At 41.2% G+C, this 21661-nt stretch overlaps 1 protein-coding gene across 2 annotated transcripts in view; it reads left to right on the top strand.

Moving 5' to 3' along the window:
- The window catches only part of EP300 (E1A binding protein p300), an 83138-nt gene that overhangs the window by 30443 nt on the left and 31034 nt on the right, over window positions 1–21661 (top strand). For both annotated transcript variants that reach the window (XR_014802951.1, XM_084955173.1), the window contains 8 exons: window positions 3645–3821; window positions 6516–6783; window positions 7952–8065; window positions 9220–9465; window positions 15592–15685; window positions 16478–16615; window positions 17860–17977; window positions 18742–18916. Coding sequence is in view for 1 of the 2 variants with exons in the window: in XM_084955173.1 (XP_084811299.1) it covers window positions 3645–3821; window positions 6516–6783; window positions 7952–8065; window positions 9220–9465; window positions 15592–15685; window positions 16478–16615; window positions 17860–17977; window positions 18742–18916 (1330 nt within the window). In the remaining variant the exon portion in view is untranslated. The remainder of the gene's footprint in view (window positions 1–3644; window positions 3822–6515; window positions 6784–7951; window positions 8066–9219; window positions 9466–15591; window positions 15686–16477; window positions 16616–17859; window positions 17978–18741; window positions 18917–21661) is intronic.

The following is a 21661-nucleotide window of genomic DNA, read 5'->3' as shown; positions in this document are numbered from 1 at the left end:
TTAAACCCACACCACAGCAGTGAGGACATCAGATCTTAACCTGCTGAGCTATCAGGGAACTCCAGATTTATTATTTGGCGGCTCTTAGAGTAACATTTTCACATTTAGTATCGGTGTGTGTTACTGTTACTGCCTGCAGGTCACATTTAAGGGATTTTTTTGCCCCAATGTTAAATGTCCGTAACCTGCAATATTTGTTGTGTTTTGAGCACTACGTTCTATTTGGCAGTGATTGTCACCATCATGTGTTTTAATGTGTTCCTGTGTTCCCCAGGTTTCTGCTTTTAATGTATTGAACACTTAGAGTCAGATTTCTTTTTAAAGAAAGATAAACAGTCCCCTGCAGGTCCTTTGGTTTAGTTGCCTAGAAGTGTTTGTGGCTTCCTGATCCTTTGCCTTTTCAGTTTCGGTGGAGATCTGTATCGCTGTGGTCCAGCTAGGTGGTGGGTAGTTGGTCATCTGGATCACAGTAGCTACAGAGAAGAGAACATGATCAAATAACTAACTACAGTATAGCAGAAATTAAGATCACTGTATTCCCTTCCTAGTCTCTTTGGTGCGATTGTGGAGGGTGGCTAGATAAAAAGGGTAGGGTTTGGGAGGATTGGCTGTGTTTTATTTTCTAACCCTGGCAGCAGAACTCTGAGGAAAATGGGGAAGCAAAAAGCCTGAGAGTCTTTGTCAGAGTGACCAGAAGTGTCAGGAATGGATTACTGCCCGCTGACCAGCAGTTAGTGCTGTCTGTGTATTTGAGACCATAGTCTGCTACAGAGTGAACTTGGAGTTTCTAGGTAATGCGTAGTGATTGAGGGAACAAGCAGTGTCAGGAATCGAAACTCAACTGGTGTAGGCAGACGAGGCAGTGTCTGTGTGAACAGACCTTTGAAGAACCACAGTCTGGAGTTCCCGTCGTGGCTCAGCAGAAATGAATCTGACTATTATCGATGAGGACGCAGGTTCAATCCCTGCCCTTGCTCAGTGGGTTAAGGATCTGGCATTGCTGTGAGCTGTGGTGTAGGTCACAGACTCAGCTCGGATCTGGCGTTGCTGTGGCCATGGCGTAGGCCAGCAGCTACAGCTCCTATTCGACCCCTGGTCTGGGAACTTCCACATGTCCTGGGTGCAGCCCTAAAAAGACAAAAAATAAAAAGGACCAGAGTCTACTAGGATATGTTTGATAAACACATTATGCTTATTAGCAAGAGACATCAAGGCATCTTACAAATCCCAGCATTTTATTTATATAAATTATGGACTCTGAAAAGCATAATTTATTATCTTTTGGTCTTTTATGGTCTGTTATGTGGGTTCTATGATAGAATAGCTTTTGTTTTATATCAATCTGAATTTTCATTCTAATAAGAAAGGCAAGTGAAATACAGCTCCCTCAGATATAAGCAAGCATGTTATTGGAACTATATTAGTATAAATATTATTACTTAAAAGGCATATGTAGCCATAGCACTCCCAGCCACATTTGAATCTCACGGAAACCTGAACTTTGCCTTTAAGCCTGTTTTTTTATTTAATTGTCCCTACAATCTTACTTGCCAGATTCACATAGGAAATTCCAATTATTAGAGACAGTAAATGTTTTACTCAAAATGCTTCCCATTCAGGCTGTGCCATTTTTCTATGCTTTTACCCAAACTTTGCTCTTCCCTCTGTCTCAATTCCCTGTCATTATCCCTACCTCTTTTAGAACTTCTTACTGATTTCCTTTACAGGTTAACATTCAGAAGTCAAATAGGAAAGTATGTGTCATTGCCCGGTTATAGGCAAAGGGAAAAGCTTAAACAAGTGCTGGAGACTCAAGAAGCGTGACGGTCTCAGGTTTCCAAGTTAATGGGTGTGGGAGATAAGGAGGCCATGAAGAAATAAGTAGTCAGTTCTCATGGAGACAGTGAAGGGTCTCATATGCCATGGTTTTCCCCCTTATGAATAGAAAAAAGCAAGAAAACCTGTTAGATACAGTCTTCAGAAGCTGTGATGCTGGGGCTTGAATTAAGACTGCGACAGTGGGCATGGATCCATGGGAATGATGAGGATTGGGTAGTTAGAGGTAGAATTCGAAGGACCGTTTGATAGAATCGGATCTGAGAAGGATATAGAAATCTAGTATGACTGCTTTTCATTGGGCAGTGGCTTTAGTATCCTTGGGTTCTATTTTGAGTGCTTGCTGTATGTTTCTAGTAGGTGATGATTGCCTTACAGTGGGGTCTTATGTGGAACAGGAATTGTAAGTTGCATCATTGTTACCAGTCAAATACTTGGCTTTTGAATAATCAATACTCTGTTCTTTAGGTTGATCATTACACAGTATAATGGTTCCAGATGGACTTACATAAACACAGGAACAAAATTTATTTTTAAAGTACATGGAGGGAGTGGGATGGACTGGGAGTCTGGGGTTAATATTGCATTTGGAGAGGAGAAGCACAGCGCATCATATCTAGTCACTTATGACGGAACATGATGGAGGATAATGTGCACATGTATGTGACTGGGTCACTTTGCTGTACAGTAGAAATTGACAGAACACTGTAAACCCAACTGTAATGGAAAAAATAAAAATCATTAAAATAAATAAAGCACATAGCGAGTTCCTATTGTGCCTCAGCGGTAACAAACCCAACTAGTATCTGTAAGGACGCAGGTTTGATCCCTGACCCCGCTCAGTGGATTTGGCATTGCCATGAACTGTGGTGTAGGTCACAGGCGCAGCTTGGGTCTGGTGTTGGTGTGGCTGTGGTGTAGGCCAGCAGCTACAGCTCTATTCGAACCCTAGCCTGGGAACTTCATATGCCCTGAAAAGACAAAAAAGCACATAGGGATTGCACATATATTCAGATTACTTTAAGGGCCATGAAGCTAGTTTAACTAATAAAGCAGCTAGGTGTAAGACAGCAGGGACTGATGCATATCCTGAATTTGCATGCCGTATGTAAAGGATTGAGATTAGAAAAGTTTTAAAATCACTATTCTATCATGTCCCTAAATAAAAAAGGACTACCAGTTTTCTACCTTTTATATAAGCAAAATGCTGGAATAAGCATTCAAGTGCTTCGATATATGAAGCTCTGGAATATATTTAGGAATTAGATGGTTTATTGAGTTATAGTTTGTGCATTAAATGAAAGTTATTTAGTGGAGATGAAAGGAGTTCTGTTGTGGTGCAGCAGAAACAAATCCAACTAGGAACCATGAGGTTGTGGGTTCAGTCCCTGGCCTCGCTCACTGGGTTAAGGATCTGGCATTGCTGTGAGCTGTGGTGTAGGTCACAGATGAGGCTCAGATCCTGCATGGCTGTGGGGCTGTGGCGGAGGCCAGCAGATGTAGCTCTGATTAGACCCCTAGCCGGGGAACCTCCATATGCCCGAAAAAGCAAAAAGAAAAAAAAAAGTGGAGATGAAAGACAAACCCTACTTAGATATAGCTAAATGAAGACACACATTTTTCTAAAGCATTTATCTCATATTTATAGAAAACAGCTCTAAATTGTACCTGAGTCCCCTAGGTTACAGTCTGTTTATCTATAGAAAGAATTTGTCTTTGTAAATTAGGAAATGGAAAAGGAAAAGCTATAGTAATATTCTTTTAGTGGGGGAATAAGATTTAATTTCTCTCCTTTTTCTTGTTCTTAGATGGGAATGATGAACAACCCTAATCCTTACGGTTCACCATACACTCAGAATTCTGGACAGCAGATGGGAGCCAGTGGCCTTGGTCTCCAGATACCGACAAAGTCTGTACTACCAAATAGCTTATCTCCATTTGCAATGGATAAAAAGGCAGTTCCTGGTGGAGGAATGCCCAACATGGTGGGTAGTAATCAATCTACAAATTTGTCTTTTGACACTTGAAAAGTTTTTTTATTTACTTTATTTTCTTTTTCAATGGCTACATCCACGACAGATAGAAGTTCCCAGGGCAGGGATTGAATCTAGATCCTTAACCCACTGTAGTGCATAGGGTTAAGAATCTGACTATAGCAGCTCAGGTTGCTGCAGAGGTGAGGGTTCAGTCCCCAGCCCTGCACAGTGAGTTAAAAAAAGGATCCAGCATTGCTGCAGCTGCAGCCTAAGTCACAGCTGTGGCTGGATTTAGTCCCTTACCCCGGGAACTTCATACACCATGAAGTGTGGCCATTAAAAAAAGAAAAGCATTATGTTACACTTTTATGTCTTCTGCTGTATACATTAGGGTGTAATGGATGGCTCTTGTGATCAGGGAAGCCGGTGCCTTCCTTCCATTTCACTTGAGGTTTGACAACCTCAGGTGGTGGTTTTTCACTTGAGATACTGACAGGTAAGGGTGCTGGTCCAAGTAGAAGCAAGTGGGGCTGCTGCAGTGAAAGTTCTGGGGTCCTGCTATATGTAGCTTCTCTTTGTGAGCAATTCTTCCTGTAGGACAAGAAAGTAGAACCTTCTTCCTCTTAGGAAGGACTCTGGCAAAGGATTCTAACCCTGACGACCATGTTTACTAATTTGTATCTTCTATTACACAAAAGTAATTTCCTTCTCAAAGTTATATATATGGTTTTGTTTGTTTGTCTTTTTGCCATTTCTTGGGCCGCTCCCGCAGCATATGGAGGTTCCCAGGCTAGGGGTCCAGTCGGAGCTGTAGCCACCAGCCTATACCAGAGCCACAGCAACACGGGATCCGAGCCGCGTCTGCGACCTCCACCACAGCTCACGGCAATGCCGGATCTCCAACCCACTGAGCAAGGCCAGGGATCGAACCTGCAACCTCATGGTCAGATTCATTAACCACTGCGCCATGACGGGAACTCCTATATATGTTGTTTTTAACAATGATTTTTGTTATGGGAAAATCTCCAAAGCTTCTAATGTTGCTGTTTTTCTAAAGTAAAGCTGTTTCTAGTTGTAAATATGTCAGGTAGTCCATGTTCATCTTTAGAAAAATTGTCCTATAAGGAATTTTATTTTCTTGCCAGATTTTTTTTTTTTTTTTTTTTTTTTTTTTAGCTTTTTCTTTTTTGGCTACACCCATGCAGAAGTTCCTGGACCAGGAATTGAATCTGTACCACAGTGGTGACAACAGCCAATCCTTAACCTGCTGCACCATGAGAGAGCTCCTCCATTTCACATATTTATTCCGTCCCATATTCATTGGTGCCTATATTTCAGATACTCCACTTAAGTACTGAATATAGAAAGATGAATAAAACACAGCATCTCTGTCACCAGAAATGTTTACTTTTTTATTGGAGAAAACACATTTCTTCCAGACTTTATAAAAACTCATTTTTCACCCACTTGAAAGACCCCTGCCAGGTCTCTCAAGAAACACTTCACTATTAAAAACCTAATTTTGACATTCTCTTCACTACAGATCCTTTTCTCCTTTGCACTGGAGTTTGCCATGTCCTCCTCTTTCTTTTGCTCTCTGTATGTTATTCATGCTTTGCTTAGTAATGTAGTGATTTTTTTTCTTACTAAATTGAACTTTTTTTTTTTTTTTTTTTTTGTCTTTTGTCTTTTTGTTGTTGTTGTTGTTGTTGTTGTTGCTATTTCTTGTTGCTATTTCTTGGGCCGCTCCCGCGGCATATGGAGGTTCCCAGGCTAGGGGTTGAATTGGAGCTGTAGCCACCGGCCTATGCCAGAGCCACAGCAACGCGGGATCCGAGCTGCGTCTGCAACCTACACCACAGCTCATGGCAACGCCGGAACCTTGACCCACTGAGCAAGGGCAGGGACCGAACCCGCAACCTCATGGTTTCTAGTCGGATTCATTAACCACTGCGCCACGACGGGAACTCCCTAAATTGAACTTCTTGATCATAGAAGCCATCATTTATCTTAGATGTCTTAGAACCCTATACCAAAAAATGGGGTCTGCTGTGGAGTTCCCATCATGACTCAGCAGAAATTAATCTGACTAGGGTTCAGGAGAACGCGGATTTGATCCCTGGCCTTGCTCAGTGGGTTAGGGAATGTCCAGCATTGCTGTGAGCTATGGTGTAGATCACAGACGCAGCTCAGATCCCACGTTGCTGTGGCTGTGATGTAGACCAGCAGCTGTAGCTCTGATTCACCCCCTAGTCCGGGAACCTCCATATGCCGTGGGTGTGGCCCTAAAAGAAAGAAGGAAATGGAGTTCGAGTCGTGGCACAGTGGTTAATGAATCTAACTAGGAACCATGAGGTTTCAAGTTCTATCCCTGGCCTTGCTCAGTGGGTTGGGGATCCGGCGTTGCTGTGAGCTGTGATGGAGGTCGCAGATGCGGCTCGGATCCGGTGTTGCTGTGGCTCTGGTATAGGCTGGTGGCTACAGCTCCGATTGGACCCCTAGCCTAGGAACCTCCATATGCCACTGGAGTAGCCCTATAAAGACAAGAGACAAAAAAAATTTTTTTTTAATAAAAGAAAAAATGGGGTCTGCAGTATAGTAGTTCTTAAAGATGTTCATTGAAAAATCTGCAAGTCCATATTTATTAAGGAGGTAGCACCCTATGAGACCTAACAAATGTATCTTTATTATTTTATCCCTCAGGGCCAGCAGCAGGCCCCACCCCCACAGGTCCAGCAGCCAGGTCTGGTGACTCCAGTAGCCCAAGGGATGGGTTCTGGAGCGCACACGGCTGATCCAGAGAAGCGCAAGCTTATCCAGCAGCAGCTTGTTCTCCTCTTGCATGCTCACAAGTGCCAGCGCCGGGAGCAGGCTAATGGGGAAGTGAGGCAGTGCAACCTTCCCCACTGTCGTACAATGAAGAACGTCCTTAACCACATGACACACTGCCAGTCAGGCAAGTCCTGCCAAGGTGAGTGGGCTCAGAGGGTTTTTGTGCTCAGCACTTAATACTTATATATAGTTGGAGTGATCACATATTCTCTTTACTCTATTTTGAGACTCCTTACTGATAATGCCTTACACTATATTAAGTTATGATACAATTCAGTTATCAGTCTATGAAGGAGTATCTAGAGAGGTAGTAGGAGAGGCGGTTTTAGAGACTTTCCTTTTGTGATGATTCTTCTGACTTTTATTTGCCCTACTTTAAATATTATTAAGGGTTTGCTAACTGTCATGTGGGCAGTGCTAACATAGTATTACACAACTTAATATAATTTGCATATTTTTGGAGTCATTAGAAATCTGTTTTTGGAGTTCCCATCGTGGCTCAGCAGTAACAAACCCAACTAGTACCCATGGGGACACGGGTTTGATCCCTGGCCTTGCTCAGTGGTTGCCATGAGCTGTGGTGTAGGTCAGACACAGCTCAGATTTGGTGTGGCTGTGGCTGTGGTGTAGGCCGGGAGTTACAGCTCCACTTCAACCCCTAGCCTGGGAACTTCCTTGTGCCACGGGTGAAGCCCTAAAAAGACCCCCCCCCCAAAAAAAATCTGTTTTTATAGATTTTTATAATACAAGTCGATTATTGAGCTTTGTGGTGAAAAATAGGGGCTCCTGAAGCCAGACTGCTTGAGTTTGAATCTCTCTTTGTATGCTCTGTGACTTTGTGCAAATTACTTAACTAGTTTTTGCCTATTTTCTCAACTATAAAATATCAATAAATATTCCATGAATGTTAATAACCTCTCTGGATATTAATAACCACCCTATGAAGAGGCAGGAGGTTTAATAACATTTGTAGTACTTGTGTGATCAATAAGTTAGCTAATAGGGAGTTCCCGTAGTGGCTCAGCAGAAACCAATCTGACTAGTATCCATGAGGACACGCATTCAATCCCTGGCCTCACTCAGTGGGTTAAGGATCCAATGTTGGGGTGAGCTGTGGTGTAGGTCACAGATGTGGCTTGAATGTGGCATTGCTGTGGCTGTGGCAAAGGCCAGAGGCTACAGCTCTGATAAGAACCCTAGCCTGGGAACCTCCATATGCCATGGGTGCGTCCCTAAAAAGACAGATAAGTAAGTAAATAAATAATTTTGCTAATAATAATGTAAAGCATCATTTTTCTTCTTTTTAGTGGCACACTGTGCATCTTCTCGACAAATCATTTCACACTGGAAGAATTGTACAAGGCATGATTGTCCTGTGTGCCTGCCCCTTAAAAATGCTGGAGATAAGAGAAATCAGCAGTGTAAGCAATTAAATCTTTAAAGTTTCTATGTCAAAAATATTCTTAGACTGTCACCAAAGCAATTTGGTGAGATATAGAGTGCCTCTTGGTTGTGTGACTTCCTGCGACTGCGTAATGCTGTCTCCTAGATTATTTCCACTTACCAGTAACTTCATATTAATCAGATTAGACTTAAACCACTTACTACCTAAAGTAAGACCCAGAAAGATCGCTGGGCAGGCTACTTAACTCCTTTATACTAGCGATCTAAATATTTAGATGATTTGAAATTATGTAAAGATAAAAATAGTTTATTATTGTAGAAGCCTGGGGTGATGAGCTTTTCTTAGAGAAAAGACAAATCAAAAGTAGAAGATGCAGCCACCACACCTTTAGAAACAAAAAGCACTTAGCATTTAGGACGGAAAGACAAATTTGGAATTGTGTGTATAACATGTTAAAAAAAAAGGCATTAAATTCCATAAATAATGAAGAAATCATAAATAGCCCAGTAGAGAATTTAGACTCGAAAATAGACAATTCACTAGAGGGTGGAAATAACCCCAAAATCCCCATTAATTAAGAAGTGAAGTTAACTACCATTTCTTTCCTGTCACATTGACAGAAGTGACATTACCTCAGAGTTCCCGTCGTGGCTCAGTGGTTAATGAATCCGACTAGGAACCATGAGGTTGCAGGTTCGATCCCTGGCCTCACTCAGTGGGTTAAGGATCCGGCGTTGCCGTGAGCCATGGTATAGGTTGCAGACTCGATCCCGCATTGCTGTGGCTCTGGCTGGAGGCTACACCTCTGATTTGACCCCTGGCCTGGGAACCTCCATATGCCGTGGGTGTGGCCCTAGAAAAGTCAAAAAGACAAAAAAGAAAAGTGACGTTACCTCATGTTGGCATTTGTGTGGCTGTGAGGCATTCATACAGTATTGATGGGAACATCGATATGGGAAGGCTTTTTGTATTTTGGATCAGAAGCCCTTCATGCCAGTGATCTCCTCTTGACCAGTCAGTTCTTCGTCTAGAAATTTTTTCAAGGAAGTAACGGGAAATAAGATGCATATATTTCATAACCCCGTAACAATAATTCATGTTTAAGACACAGTATTGTTTTCTTTCTCACTATCTTTAATGTTGTAATACTGTTTCTTTTGTTTTCTCTAGCAATTCTGACTGGCGCACCAGTTGGACTTGGAAATACTAGCTCTCTAGGAGTGGGTCAGCAGTCTACTCCCAGCCTAAGCACTGTTAGTCAGATTGACCCCAGCTCCATAGAAAGAGCCTATGCAGCCCTTGGACTACCCTACCAAGTAAACCAGATGCCCACACCACCCCAGGTGCAAGCAAAGAGCCAGCAAAACCAGCAGTCTGGGCAGTCTCCCCAGGGGATGCGGCCCATGAGCAACATGAGTAAGTTTGGGTCCTGCTAGTGACAGATGTGATAGCAGTTGTGTGTGTAAATGCCATGTAGTATGCAAGACCAACTTCTCAGTTTATTTTAATCTCTCTTTGTGTCTGTCTCTCTCTCTCCCTTGTCTCCCCTCTTACTTTTCTTGTTACTGAGTAATTTTTTTGAAGTAACTTTTAAAAGATTATAGTGTAAAAAATCCCCTTATAATCCATATACCAGAAGCAACTGCTACTGGTTTATTTGCTTCTTAATCCTATTATACATTTATGATTTTAGATTTCTAGAAATGGGATCCCATGTGTTACAACAGAATATTTCTTTACACAATATGGGTGACTTTCAGTTTATCAAATACATTTGTTTGACTAACCTCTCTTCCTATGATATAACTGAGAGGGAAGCGGAAGTGTGAGCAGTGTTCTAATATCCTCATTTGGGGTGGTTTTTATTTTCTAACTGTATGGTAAAATAAAGGAGATTTGTTGTATGATTATCTTTACTGTCAGGCAGTTGAACATCTAAGCAATTTTGTACAAATAGTTTAAAAACCCAGCACAAGTAAGCTCATGACTTTTAATACTTTGCCTTTTTTTAGTTTTATATCAGTATAGTTGATTGCCTCATATTCTAAAATGAAGTTCTTTTGTAACTAGAAAACAGTCTGATTTGCCATAATCCACCATGTTTTTTCCTATGAAACCTTTCCATCCTTCTGTTAATAAGTGCAGACTTTAGTTCCTGCACATTACTGTTTGATTCTAAATGAGAACACAAAATTGGGCTCAATACTCTTTTTTTTTTTTTTTTTTTTTGCTATTTCTTGGGCCGCTCCTGCGGCACATGGAGCTTCCCAGGCTAGGGGTCGAATCGGAGCTACAGCCACCAGCCTACGCCAGAGCCACAGCAATGCGGGATCCAAGCCGCGTCTGCAACCTACACCATAGCTCACGGCAACGCTGGATTGTTAACCCGCTGAGCAAGGGCAGGGACCGAACCCGCAACCTCATGGTTCCTAGTTGGATTCACTAACCACTGAGCCATGACGGGAACTCCCTGGGCTCACTACTCTTGTGAAAATGTAGGATTTTTGTTATTTTTAACTGTAACAAGCAATGCCAACTTGTTAAATAATTCTTGAGAAAGAAGTTTTAAGAAGTGGACTAGAGGAGTTTCTGCTGTGGCCCAGTGGGTTAAGAGTCCTACTGTAGCAGCTTAGGTTGCTGATGAGGTGTGGGTTAGATCCTTAGCTGGGCTCAGTGGGTTAAGGATCCCATGTTGTTATTGCTGTGGCATAGGTTGCAGCTGTAGCTCAATTTCAATCCCTGGTCAGGGCCGCAGGTATGGCCAAAAAAAACTATACTTTTGGATGATGTTTGGACCGGGGTTTTTAGAATATGAGTTTTTTGTTGTTGTTGTTTTTTCAGGAGTGATCCTTTAAGGATTCTGTCACCATTACTGTTCTATAATGGATTTAACTAGGAATATAGTGGGTTTTTTGTTTTTGCTTTTTAGGGCTGCACCTGCAACATATGGAGATTCCCAGGATAGGGGAATCAGAGTTGTAGCTGCCGGCCTATGCCACAGCAACGCAGGATCCGAAATGCACTTGAAACCTACACCACAGCTCATGGCAATGCCAGATCCGTAAGTCACTGAGCAAGGCCAGGGATTTAACCTGCGTCCTCATGGATGCTAGTCAGATTCATTAACCACTGAGCCACAGCAGGAACTCCAGGAATATAGTAATTTGAGTAATTATCAGAAATGTGACTCTGGAGTTGCAGCTTGGCCCTAGCCTAGTACTCTTATTATCAGAAAAAAACAAGTAAATTCAAAGTTGTTAAATTTTCAAATAAGTGTTATGACTGTATTCTTACTCTTGACATCTTTTATGATTTTTAAATATTAAGCCAAGCTCTTTTCACTTTGGTTTCCTTCCACTGATGATCCTTATTTTAGGATATTTCAGGTTCGGACTAGATCTGGTAGGCCAAATTCACAAACAAGATTATATTGTGTCCCCTTAATAATGTAATATTTTTATCCTATTTGTAAACAAAAGCAACTTACATAAAAGCATCAGTGTATTCTCCCTGACAAGTGATTTAAAATATTCCAGGTTCAGAGTTCCCGTTGTGGGGCAGCAGAAATGAATCTGACTGGGAAGCATGAGGTCGCGGGTTTGATCCCTGGCCTTGCTCACTGGGCCGGGGATCTGGTGTTGCCTTGAGCTGTGGTGTAGATCACAGATGAGGCTCGGATCCTGCATTGCTGTGGCTGTGGTATAGGCCAGCAGCTGTAGCTCCGATTAGACCCCTAACCTGGGAACCTCTGTATGTCGCAGGTGTGGCCCTAAAAAGCAAAAAAAAAAAAAAAAAAAAAAAAAAAATTCCAGGTTCTTCTTTCGTAGTTGTTGCAGATTTAAAGATAGTATTTTGGTGACATTTTCCCCCTGTATGATTACATTTTTTCTCTTAAATTTCAATTCGGAGTTTTCAAACCTACCTAAAAGTTGTTGTAGTTCACTAAAGATAATAGCATATACTGTTTTTCAAGATTTACTAATTTTCAACATTTTTGCCACATTAGCTTTGTTTCTGTGTGGACTGGAGATATCCTCACACCTGACTACTAACTGTTTCAGCATGTGTTTCCTAGTAACAAAGGACAGTCTTTTCCATAACCACTGTATTGTTACCACACCTGCAAAATTTAACATTGGCTCAGTAAATATACAATCTGTATTTTAATTTCTGTAATTGTCACCCCAAATCTGTGAAGTATTTCGTATTCATTTTGTTGTCTTTTTGTCTCTCTCAATCTAGAAGTCATCTCACTTTTCTTTATTCATCACTTGACTTGATGAGCCCTGTGGATTGTCTCATAGTTTGTATCTGTCTGATGGTTTCCTTATCACTAGGCCTTGGTTAAACATTTAGGGGACGAATATGTCGTGGATGGTGGTGTGTATTCCGTCAAGTTTTAATAATTTTGGCATAAAAATTTCTTTCTTTTCTTTTTTGTCTTTTGTCTTTTTAGGACCACATCTGACATATGGATATTCCCAGGCTAGGGGTCCCAATTGGAGCTACAGCTGCCAGCCTACACCAGAGCCACAGCAACTCGGGATCCAAGCTGTGTCTTTGACCTACACCACAGCTCACAGCAACGCCAGATCCTTAACCCACTGAGCAAGCCCAGGGATCAAACCTGCAACCTCATGTTTTCTAATCGGATTCGTTTCCCCTGCGCCATGATGGCAACTCCCATTGGCATAAAAATTTCTTGGGACTCTTCATTTGCTTTTAGCTAGCCTTCATAGTATCCTTATTCTCTTGTTTTATTGCTGACCTTCAAATCATTGATTACCTAACTTTCAACTATTTTATGGAAATTGTGGAACTATTACTGTCAAGAACGTCTGGGTTTTGTTTTGTACCCTCTTCTGGAGGTTTTATATCTGACTTGTTAGACATGGTCCCTAGTTTGTTTCCACGGGCTGTCAGATTTTTTTTAGAAGTATGTTCATGTTTATGGTTTAAGAATCTATGTCATACAACCTTTACCTGAGGTGTGTGATACTGAGTAGGATGAAGCACCTAAACACACATTTTTACTAACTCATGGGGAAAATATTCACAGAAACAACTTGGGACTAGAGATGTGTCTCACTGTGGCAGAACTGGCTATAATGCTGGGACATTCTCAGAGTAATAAATTTTAGGTACCTGTGATTGACAAGGGCATTCGAATAAATAATAGACAGCATTCACTTCAGTGTGCTGTGTGCTAAAAACAAACATACTAAAGGGACATGATCCCTCCTTTGAAACATCTCAGGTCTGGATGTACACGTAAGTGAGTAAATAAACAAAAGAATAGGGTTTCTACTGTGTATATCAGGCTTTAGAGATTCTGTAGCAGGGAGGGAACAGGAAGCCCAAACCAGAGCTGACTAAAGCCCTCTGAGACCGTATTTGACCACATTCTTAATTTTCTAGTTACTGTTAAATTCACTTATTCTCTAAAGATTTCGTTAGAGCTTAGGGAAAATAGGTCATCTCCTAGGGCTTAAGGATTCCTCCTAGAGCTTAAAATATATACATGGGGTTGCGTGTGTGATATTCTCACTGGTTTTTATGTGCTATGAATTCTTTTTTGTTCTTTTTTTTTTTTTTTTTTCTTTCTGACTTAATTGTCTCTGCCAGTAGTGTCTGACCATAAGGTTGTATTCTGAAATGAATGCTGACTCTTGGGGTCTTAAATACTAACCTGGGTAAGGGCATTCCTTTTCACGTTAGGATTGAGCCATTACTTACAATTGATGCCAGGTATTAAATGGACCTTAATACTTTGGAGAGGATGTTTGGCTGTGTTTTCATGTGCCATCAGAAGGCAGTAAGATAAGCAAATTAATATGCAGTGTAATTACTTTTTCTCCTCCCTCCATCCTGTTGCCACCAATAAATTTGTGTTAAGGATACATAATTTTTCTACAAATGAGTATACACATGGAGTAAACAGACCACCAGCAGTTATATTTCAGAGCCACCCTGGTGCTGACAGAAGCAAAGTTTTGCCTGAGCACTTAGAAGCATAGGAAAGAAGGCAACAGGGTTTTTATTACACATTATTTAGAAATCTAGTCAATTATTTGCATTTTAGTGGAAAGTTTTTTTTCTTGATTTTAACTAAAATATCTTGAGTATATTAATAGAATTGTCTATCAGAATTTTTAACCACATGAAAATTTGGTATGAGTTTGGCTGTTGCGTTTTTTTGTTTTTAAACAAATAGAGTGTTTATTAAAATTGTTATTATCTGAAAAAGTATTATTGGCATATAGAATTATTCAAGCCAGTTTGAAGGTGTATTCAATAAAAATGTCTAATTTTGGAGTTCCTCTTGTGGCCCAGCAGGTTAAGAACCCAACATAGTATCTAGGAGGATGCAGATAGGATCCCTGACCTCAATCAGTGGGTTAAGGATCCAGAGTTGCTGCAAGCTTTGGTGTAGATCGCAGCTGCAGCTGATTCCACCCCTGGCCCAGGAACTTCCATATGCTGCACATGGTGGCAGTTTAAAAAAAAAAAAGACGTTTAATTTTAACTCAAACATTGTGTTTCATTCCCCTCCCTAGGGATCTTCATACTTAGGTTCCTTATGTCCTTATATAGATTGTGCTTATGAAAGCATATGCATGTATAACTTAATTCCTTGCAGTTTTGGTTTTATTTTTTACTCCTTTTAACATCATTACTGTTATTGTCTGTGTGTAATTTGTGTTTGTTTAAAAAAATAGTAAGACAAAATATGTAGAATGAGTATGTCCATTGAAAATGCTTCTTTCCCCAAACCTTCCTAAACATTTGGTATTCTCAAACTTTGAAAAACGTTTTCACCATTTTATACTGGAGAAATATGTTGAAGTTTTATTTTAAATGCAACAGAGCATATTTGCATTTTTAAAGCTATTGTATTTTTATGTAAGTTGCCTGTTCTTTTTTTAACTGGTTGATTGTAAGGTACTTTGTGTATTAGCCCATACATAAGTGCTCCTATAATTATATTGCAAGTAGTTACTCATTGTGTATATTGCTAGCACCCCCCCATTTGTCATTTCTTTCTTTGTTTATGGTGATTATTTTACTTGTTACTCAAATTTTTTAATGTTCTTAAGAATTCTGTGTCGGTTTTTTTTCGTTTTTTGTTTGTTTGTCTTTTGTACTTTTAGGGCTGCACCAGCAGCATATGGAGGTTCCCAGGCTAGGGGTTTAATCAGAGCTACAGCTACTGGCCTACGCTAGAACCAAAGCAATGCCAGATCCGAGGTACATCTGTGACCTACACCAGAGCTAATGGCAATGCCGGATCCTTAACCCAGTGAGCAAGGCCAGGGATCGAACCCGCAACCTCATGGTTCCCAGTCAGATTCGTTTCTGCTGCACCACCACGGGGAACTCCAAGAATTCTGTTTTGAGTCTTACTTTGGAAGGATAAAAATTTCTTGTGATGTTTTCTAGTACTTAAGTAGCTTTTCCTTCTTCCTTTCTCTTCCTTGTTGTTGTTTTTGTTGTTGTTACTGATTTTTGAAGTACTTTATCTTATTTTTTGTTTTGACCTAGGTGCTAGTCCTATGGGAGTAAATGGAGGTGTGGGAGTTCAAACATCGAATCTTCTTTCTGACTCGATGTTGCATTCAGCCATAAATTCTCAAAAGTAAGTTTTGTCTTTGTTGCCCTTTGTCAGGTTTCAAGCACTTGTTAGACATTCCTTGTCTGAGTTTTTAAATTTCCTTAATTTGGAGATACCTTGATGAATAAAGACAAATAGTATGTTTGAGTTTATTCTTAACATTCTCTAGAACCTGTTTAGAAATTGTATCAGTTATTTGGGATAACTGACACCTTCCCAAACATAGGAAGAAATTGCAAAGTCAGCTAATTAAATTACAGGTTTCGGAGTTTGCACTGTGGCACAGTGGGTTAAGTCTCCGGCATTGTCTCTGCAGTGGCTTGGGTCACTGCTGAGGTGCAGGTTTGATCCCGGCCTGGTGTAGTAGGTAAGGATCTGGTATTGCCATGGCTGTGGCATTGGCTGCAGCTACGGCCTCAGATTCGATCCCTGACCCAGAATGTATATGCTGTGAGTACAGCCGAAAAGGAGGAGGAAGAAAGAGTTTGCCCTATCCTAGAGACAATCCATTGCCCAGTGGATTCCCTAGGATAAGCTCTGTCAAAGTGACAGCTTAGTCTTAAAATAGAAGATTTAGTCTTTTTAAACAAAGACAATTGTCTACCCTTCCACACACTGAAATATTGTGGGTTTAACTGTTGTCCCTCACACAAGTATAAACACATACACACCGTTTCGCCTAGACCTCCTTATACAAATAGACGTGTCACAGTGTTTTGGCCCTGCTGTAGTCATTACTGTCAGCCCTACTTAAATGAGATCCCCTTCTTTCTCCTACCTTCTTCACTAAAACTATTTCATGACTCCTTTTTAAAGCCCAATGATGAGTGAAAATGCCAGCGTGGCCTCCCTGGGTCCTATGCCAACAGCAGCTCAACCATCTAGTACTGGAATTCGGAAACAATGGCATGAAGATATTACTCAGGATCTTCGAAATCATCTTGTTCACAAACTGTAAGATTGTAGGCATGTCTTTTAAAGAGTTACCAGGTCAGCATGCTTCAAGTCAGTCTGCCAGGCACTTAGACACAGAAATACTATTGATATTTTTATAACCTGGCCTTTTCTGCCAGCACTTCTCTTGTGGCTTTCTTGCTTCCTGTTCTCTTCTTCACCATGAAATGTTAGGAGTCTTTCAGCCTTAACAGTGTGTGAACAATTCTGCCTAGTGACAGTAATCAATATATTAGTTAAAAAGTCTGCACTTTGGAGTTCCTGTCGTGTTGCAGTGGAAACGAATCCGACCAGGAACCATGAGGTTGCGGGTTCGATCCCTGGCCTCACTCAGTGGGTTAAGGATCCGGCGTTGCTGTGAGCTATGGTGTAGGTCGCAGATGTGGCTTGGATCTGATGTTGCTGTGGCTGTGGTGTAGGCCGGTGGCTACAGCTCCAATTCAGCCCCTAGCCCAGGGAACCTCCATATGCTACAGGTGCCGCCCTGATTGATTAATTAATTAATTAAATTGTACCTAATGTCTTTGTGGTATATAAATGAGAAAATACTAGGAATTCCCTGGTGGCTCGGCAGCTTAAGGATATTGCATCACTGCTGTGGCTTGGGTTGCTGCTGTGGTGTGGGTTAAATTCCTGGCCCAGGAACTTCCACATGCTGCAAGTGCGGCCAAAAAGGGGGAGGGAGAGAGAGAAAATAATGATTAGGAAGACTTTAAAATACTCTATATTGGTGTTCCTGCCGTGGTTAAGAATCCAAATGCACTGGCTCGGTGCTTTGGAGGTCTGGGTTCGATCTCTAGCCCGGTGCAGTGGGTTAAAGGATCCAGTGTTGCCACACCTGCGGCATAGGTTGCATCTGTGGCTTGGATTCAGTCTCTGCAAGTGTGGCCATTAAAAAAATAAATGAAATACTGTGTATTTCTTTTCTTTCTTTTTTTTAAGGGCTGTTCCCGTGGCATATGGAAGTTCCCAGGCAAGGGATTGAATTGGTGCCACAGCTGCCAGTCCATGCCACAGCCACAGCAGTGCCAGATCTGAGCCACATCTGCATCCTATGCTGCAGCTCATGGCAATGGCAGATATTTAACCCTCTGAAAGAGTCCAGGGATTGAACCTACATCCTTATGGATCCTGGTTGGGTTCATTACTGCTGAGCCACAGTGGGAACTCCCAAATACTGATATTTCTATGATGAGAACAAAAAGCTGACATGATATAATAGCGGTAGGATTTTCTCTTTCTAGTGTTCAAGCCATATTTCCTACTCCGGATCCTGCTGCTTTAAAAGACAGACGAATGGAAAACCTTGTTGCATATGCCCGGAAAGTGGAAGGAGACATGTATGAATCTGCAAACAATCGAGTAAGCATCTGTTTTTTCTAGATAAAGTCAAAAATGGGCCTTTTTTGGTTGTTTAGTGTATTCCTCTTTGTTGTCTGTACATTGGATACAGTGCTTTAGGGGACACCCTTTAGCCATCCTGTCTTATTCTCACTGTGTAGTCACGACAACAAAGCAGTTTTCTTAAAGTGTGTGTCAAGAATCCTACATTTTTTCCTCTTAATAATGCAGTGCACTCGTGTGGCACTTTATCTGGGTTGTCCTTCTGTCAACTCAAAAGTGGTTTAGCTGTTACCAGCTCTGTGCTATTTTCACTAGAATATGGTGAATCAGCTGCTTATTAGTATTTTCATCTCAAGTAGTATTTCCGTATCAGCTGAACTTTCTTCTCTGAATTGGCACTTCTTCAAAATGTAGTGTATTCTTTCCACATGCTGTAAATTGTAAACCGACTTTGAGAGGTCATGTTTTGCTCTGTCAGTTCTTTATAAAGCATCTTTTCACGTGATCATTCCAACCATGAGCTCAAATTTGGAATGATCTAAGAAAGTAGATTAGCTTGATTGTTCTCTGTTTTTGTTTCTGCCTACCTCTTTTTTTTTTTTTTTTAATTTTTAAGAAAATTTTATCCTTTGTGGAAGTATAGTTATTTGCAAGGTTATGATAATCTCTGCTGTATCAGCCTGCCTCTTTAAATGAAACTAATACCTGTTCTCAGTTCATATTTTCTGTTACCTGATGGTAGTTCATCTTTCCCCTCATCTCTATTTCTAAAATACAAAAAGGCGGAATACTACCACCTGCTAGCTGAGAAGATCTATAAGATCCAGAAGGAACTAGAAGAAAAGCGAAGGACTAGACTGCAAAAACAGAACATGCTACCAAGTGCTGCAAGCATGGTGCCAGTTTCCATGAACCCAGGGCCTAATATGGGACAGCCACAACCAGGGATGACTTCTAGTAAGTGTTTTTTATTATAGGTATTTTGGGGAGAAATTGTAATAAAATGGTTCCTTACCAAATTCTCTAATTTGCATTAGCTGATGTAACTATTCTAGAGTCTTCCAATGACTCTTTTGCCTTTCCAAAGAAAATAATTCTCTACAGTATATGAATAGTATATTGAAGATTTCTGGACTTGCTTCTTAATGTGTGTTTGACGATATGGCTTCATTTTTAGTGCCAAAGGATATTTCTGATAATGGCACCTAGGAAGTGATAGCCCACAGGTTTTTCTCTGACTTGCAGATAGGAGGCACCCAGTAGATGTAGATGAGCAGGTTCACAGGCCTCACTGGCTCTGATACAGCCAAAGCAATCCATGTGGTGTTACTAGCATTGTCACACCTTCTTAACACAGTATGTTCAAAGGCTAAGAGCTATTTATTTTTTTAGAAGCATCATTTAAAATTTATCTTGACAGTTTAGTTTCAGTGTTCTGGTTATAGCAGCCTTCTTGACCTAATGAATTAACTTGATAGCCAAGGTGATTATACATTTTTCTCATTCATTTTTGACTCATTACTAGTTCCAGGCATCGAAACATGCTGTTAAGTGCACAATAGTGAGGAGGAATACAGGCTGTTTAAGTGATATGTGAAAGGCTGTGATAGAGAAAACCTGTATTTCTTGAGTCAGGGAAAGCTGGTTACCAGGCGTTAGTACCAACTAAGCCAGCTGGTACCAACTCTTAGGCTTTTAGTGGATTATAAGTGGGCTGAGAAATTCGCCCCCTCCAGGCCTTAAAGTAATAAAGTGGAGAACTGTTGACTGCCACTAGCCTTTAGCAGCCTCATTTGTTAACCATAGCGTGCTAGATGTATTTTCTTATTGGTCCATGATGTGAAAGGAATTGAGAACAGCAGTAGCATTTCTGGCAGAGGGAATAGCATACATGGAGGCCCCACGGGCAAGGGAAAACGCAGGTATTTTTTGAGTAGGTAAGAGAACAGTTGTTCAGAAAGAAAGTCATGACTAGAGTTGAGGACACTTAAAGTGCTGATGACTTGAAACTAAGGCTGTAACTAAGGTGTAGAGACAAGTGGACAAATTCGAGATATTTGAGTGTGATAGGATGTACTTGAATTCGTTAGAAATTTGAGCCAAGTTAAAGGTCTCTCAGGACATTCCCATGTGCGCAGCAGATTCGATCCCTGGCCTGGGAACTTGCACATGTCATGGGTATAGCTCCCCCCCAAAAAAAATCTCAGTTATTAAATTGTAGTCTTAGGTTAAAAGAAAAACAGAGTGGTACTGGTGCAGGCAGAAGCAATGATGTTTAGGAGTTCCCGTCGTGGAGCAGTGGTTAACGAATCCAACTAGGAACCGTGAGGTAGTGGGTTCAATCCCTGCCCTTGCTCAGTGGGTTAACGATCCAGCGTTGCCGTGAGCTATGGTGTCAGTCGCAGACGCGGCTCGGATCCCGCGTTGCTGTGGCTCTGGTGTAGGCTGGTGGCTACAGCTCCCATTGGACCCCTAGCCTGGGAAACTCCATATGCCACGGGAGCGGCCTAAGAAATGACCAAAAAAAAAAAAGAAGCAGTGATATTTAAACTTTAAACAAAAAATCAAAAGTACTACACAGAATATTGAAGAAAATATGAAATGAAAAGTCTCTAAACTGAACAGTACCTGGAAGCTTTGAAGAAGAAAAAAAATTCATAAGCACGATTAATGGCAAACCCAGGAAAATATTTTCATGTTAAAGATGCTAAGTTCCTGGAGTTCCCGTCGTGGCGCAGTGGTTAATGAATCCAACTAGGAACCATGAGGTTGTGGGTTCGATCCCTGCCCTTGCTCAGTGGGTTAAGATCCGGTGTTGCTGTGAGCTGTGGTGTCGGTCGCAGACGCGACTCGGATCCCTCGTTGCTATGGCTCTGGCGTAGGCTGGCAGCTGCAGCTCTGATTCGACCCCTAGCCTGGGTGGGAACTTCCATATGCCTCGGAAGCGGCCCAAGAAATGGCAAAAAGACAAAAAAAAAAGATGTTAAGTTCCTTAATATACATATAGAATAGGAGTCCTACTCATTTGTTGCTGTTTAGTACAGCAAACTTTTTAGTAAAGGATCACTGGTAACAGGAAATTGTGAGAGTTGTCTGAAGTGGTGGGCTTCTCTTTAGAGCACAGTCTGCCACACTTGGGACTGGGGCCTGTGCATAGCCCTTTGGGTGGGGGTGCAAGGTAGAGCTGGGTCACTACACTACAAGCATCCTGGGATACAAAAGAAACATTGTTTTTGTGCCTCATGGTGTGAAAAAGGTTGGGAACCACTGTTAGAGAATGTGCAGATAATCTAAGAAAACAATTTACATGTGTATATTTAATCATTCTGAATTATTTCTGTTTTTGTATTTAAGAGGCATATGATACATAGCACAGTATAATATGTGTATTTTAAAGTCAGAGTTCACAGTGGGCTTGTATGCATAAAAACGCATTATTGCTATACACAATCAAATTTGGCCGTCGGATGAACTCTGTGACTCTTGACTGCAGAGATATTCTCTATATCAATGAAAGAATCACCAACAGCATATTACATACTATATTAGTCTTTTCAAATATAAGGTCTTACATCATTTTCTTGTCAGTGGTAAAAGCAACCTGGTTCAGAAAGATATGTTCTAAGAGTTCCTGCTGTGGCACAATGGGATTGGCACCTCTGCAGTGCCCGGATGCAGGTTCAACCCTGGCCCAACACAGCG

This window comes from Sus scrofa, chromosome 5 (genome assembly GCF_054392235.1).
Source record: "Sus scrofa isolate SSC_HxYL_T2T_F1_AM1 chromosome 5, Sscrofa_HxYL_maternal_Yorkshire_Landrace_v2.0, whole genome shotgun sequence".
NCBI lineage: Eukaryota > Metazoa > Chordata > Mammalia > Artiodactyla > Suidae > Sus > Sus scrofa.
The sequence above is the reverse complement of the archived record's forward strand: the minus strand, read 5'-3'. Positions and strand labels throughout refer to the sequence as shown.